Source organism: Myotis davidii, unplaced genomic scaffold, assembly GCF_000327345.1.
Source record: "Myotis davidii unplaced genomic scaffold, ASM32734v1 scaffold211, whole genome shotgun sequence".
NCBI classification, from domain to species: Eukaryota; Metazoa; Chordata; class Mammalia; order Chiroptera; family Vespertilionidae; genus Myotis; species Myotis davidii.
In genome coordinates, this window is record NW_006282523.1 from 590,412 (window position 1) to 593,518 (window position 3,107).

The 3,107-nt window shown below is 65.4% G+C and overlaps 1 protein-coding gene across 1 annotated transcript in view; it reads left to right on the forward strand.

Moving 5' to 3' along the window:
• Positions 1-3,107, forward strand: part of RPTOR (regulatory associated protein of MTOR, complex 1) — a gene marked incomplete at its 5' end in the record, with an annotated part of 106,061 nt that overhangs the window by 92,930 nt on the left and 10,024 nt on the right. The window contains 2 exons of the mRNA XM_015559764.1: positions 692-773; positions 1,898-2,374. Of these exons, the coding sequence (XP_015415250.1) occupies positions 692-773; positions 1,898-2,374 (559 nt within the window). The remainder of the gene's footprint in view (positions 1-691; positions 774-1,897; positions 2,375-3,107) is intronic.

Sequence of the window (3,107 nt, forward strand, 5' to 3'; positions counted from 1 at the left end):
CCGCACAGATCCGTCCAATGCAAGGACATTAGCGGAGAGCGCCCGCTTCCCTGGGCGCGTCAGGGAGCGGGAGCCCTGAGCCGCATCCCAGCCGCGCAGGGAGCCTCCCTAGGGCCGCCCTCCGGGGCCTCCTCCCTCCGCAGGTGGGGGCTCCAGCCCAGCGGCTCCAAATCTCACCCCCTGCGCTGCTCTGCGTTCATGGAGGGTCCGCATTCTCTGTCCTCTCCAAGCCACGCCCACTGGCCCAGGAATGGGAACCACACCACAGGTCTCCATCTGCTGGCCAGGGCCTCGGCCGCCCCCCAGGCCCCAGGCGACCGCGCTGTGTCCCAGAGCAGATGCTCCAGGGCGAGGTTTTTCCCACCAAAACCGTCAAAACTGAACCTTTTCCCCGAGGCATTCATGCAGGGCCTCTGGCAGCCTCTGTTCCCAAAGGAGAAAGCGCCTGAGCGCAGGCAGCAGCGGGGCTGAGGGCTGAGGGCTGAGGGCTGGGGGCTGGGGGCGAGAACAGCCTGGGAGCCTGGCTCGGCGGGCGGAAGCCCCATCAGATGCTGTCCCAGGAGGAGACGGGGAGGGTGCCGAGGGCATGGTGTCCCAGGAGGAGACGGGGAGGGTGCTGAGGGGCTGGGTGGGGACAGCGCCACCCACACAGGAGGCTGGTCGGCAGGTCCCACTGGGACTCTGGCTCTAGTGGCGTCTGCGACTTGCAGCTTCGTAGCACTTGCGGGTGTGGTGCTGCCCTGTCCCAGTCCAGTGCCCGGCGAGGGCTTTGTGTACGTTTCACACAACAGGCTGCGTTTCTCTCTGACTTTCACCATGTGAGTGACTTACAAAGAGGCGGAGCCTTACCACCAGGCACCAGTGTCAGTCTTTTTCTAGGTGCGTCGGTATTGGTTCTTAGAGTAACAGCCTGGTTGCCCCCACATGTGCCCCGGCCAAGGATCGGCCAGGGATCGGGCGGCCACCTCTTGGTGCACAGGCGATGCTCCAACCAACGGAGCCCCCGGCCTGGGTGACACGTGATTCCTGTCCGGGGCCAGGGCCTGACCAGCCTCCCAGCGACTGTCCTCATCTGTTTGTGGCTGGTTCTCCATGGGCAGGCAGCACAGCGTGGGGTCCGCGTGGCCCGCGTGGCCCTGGGAGAAAACAAGGAGCACCTGTGGGTGCTGGGACTCGCCGTGGGGCTGAGACTCCTACAGGGAAACCTGGGTGAGGGGAGGAGGGGACGGGCGGCGGGGCCTCTGCTGCTGCCCCAGAGGAAGGCGGGGCCGCGGGGGGCGCTCAGAGGAAGGACCGGTCCCCTCGGGGACGCTCTCTGCCCACCTCGTCTGGAAGGCAGGACGTAGGCCGGCGGGTCTGGGCGGGCAGGCGGCCCGGGAGGGGGAGAGCAGGCAGAGGCCCGTCTCAGGTGACCCCCGGGAGGTGACCCCCGGGAGGTGCCCGCCTGGGGGAGGTTCGTCCCAGGACGGAGCAGCCAAGGGAGGCTCCTCAGCATCGAAAACTTCTCAAAAAAAAAAAGTAAAAGTAGCAAAATGTTAGCAACTGTGAGATCGGGGCGGTAGGTACCAGGGTTTCTACCGTGTTCTTCTCTGTGTTTAAAACGTTTGCAACTAAACATTTAAAAGTAAATCTTATTCTGCCCCCAGTGTGGCCAAGTGGTTAGAGTGTCAGCCCAGGGCCGCGGGGTCGAGGGGTCGATCCCTGTCAGGGCACTGCCGGAGACAACTGGTCAGAGTGTCTCCCAAGTCGATGTTTCCCTCTCTCTCTCTCTCTCTCTCTCTCTCTCTCTCTCTCTCTCTCTAAAAATCAGTGGGAAAAATCCCCTCGGGTGAGCGTTAACGACAGCACATTAAATCTTATCCTCAATAGAGTCCTCCCAGGAGGCTCAGTGCCGTAGTCGCTCGTCCGCTGTCCGTCCCGCGTGGGGAAGGCGGCTCCTGGCCCCGGTGCCCGGCCAGCCTCGGGGAAGCACTGCCGGCTCCCACCCACAGCAGGCACCGCAGGCCCCGCGCTCCCAGCGGCCATGCCCAGGGATCCCGGACAGAGTCCGAGGGGGGCCTGTCCCTCTGGCAGTGCCTGGGCCACAGGGGTCTGTTGCCCCGCCCAGGACGGGTGCACCGGGAGCCCCGGCTCGAGCCTGCGTGGGTCTGGGTCCTGGGTGCCGGGTGGCGTCTGCCCAGAGCTCCAGGTGAGGCTGTGCCCGTCTGCCCCAGGTGCTGGGATGGTGGTGGACTGGGAGCAGGAGACCGGCCTCCTCATGAGCTCGGGGGACGTGCGGATCGTGCGGATCTGGGACACGGACCGCGAGATGAAAGTGCAGGTAACCACTCGGGTCCCCGCCTCCTCCCGCCACGCCCTCCCTGCGGAAAACCCACAATGAGGTCACTGAGCAGTTGTGACATGTCAGTGACCGGTGGGGGAGAGGGGACAGGGGGCCTGGGCACTGGGAGCCTTCAGACCCGCTGGCATCTGGATCGGGTCACATGGCGGCATCCTGCCCAGCGTGACAGCCCGGCCGACCCGGCTCATCCCAAATGCCATCACTGATCACCGCACAGCCAGGGACTAATGACTGGGTTGTGTGCGCCCTAAAGTCCCTTTTACTTTCCCTTTTAACAAAGAGACCAGAGTACAGGGGGTTGCCTGGCCCTCCAGGGAGGCGCCGGCCCGACCCCCAGGGCTGAAGGCGCTGCCCTTCCCTGCGCCACCCTCTCTCTCTGCTCCTCCTACACTTACAGCGGCCAGGACAAGGGCGGGTGCTGTGCGGGCCGGGAGCTCCCCTAGGGCCTAGGCCCTCCCTGACAGCAGGCGTTCCAGCGGAGCTAATGCTCCGACTGCCCAAGGGTTCGTCTTTCTTTCCAGGAAAGAGGGAGGCATCGGGCAGTTTAATTGGCTCAGTTACCAGCCTGTTTGCCGCTTCGGCCCAGGGATCGGTCTTGGCGTGGCTCCCGGCTGGGCCCGGGTGCGGCCTGTCAATTCCCAGCGGCCCTGCAGGTCTCCTGGGCTCCGTGGGCCCCCCTGCTTCCCCGGTGGAGCAGGCGCAGTCCCTGGCCTGGCGGCAGGCGCTCCCAGCCACTGCGGGGCTCACGGCCTCTGTGCTCGGCCCT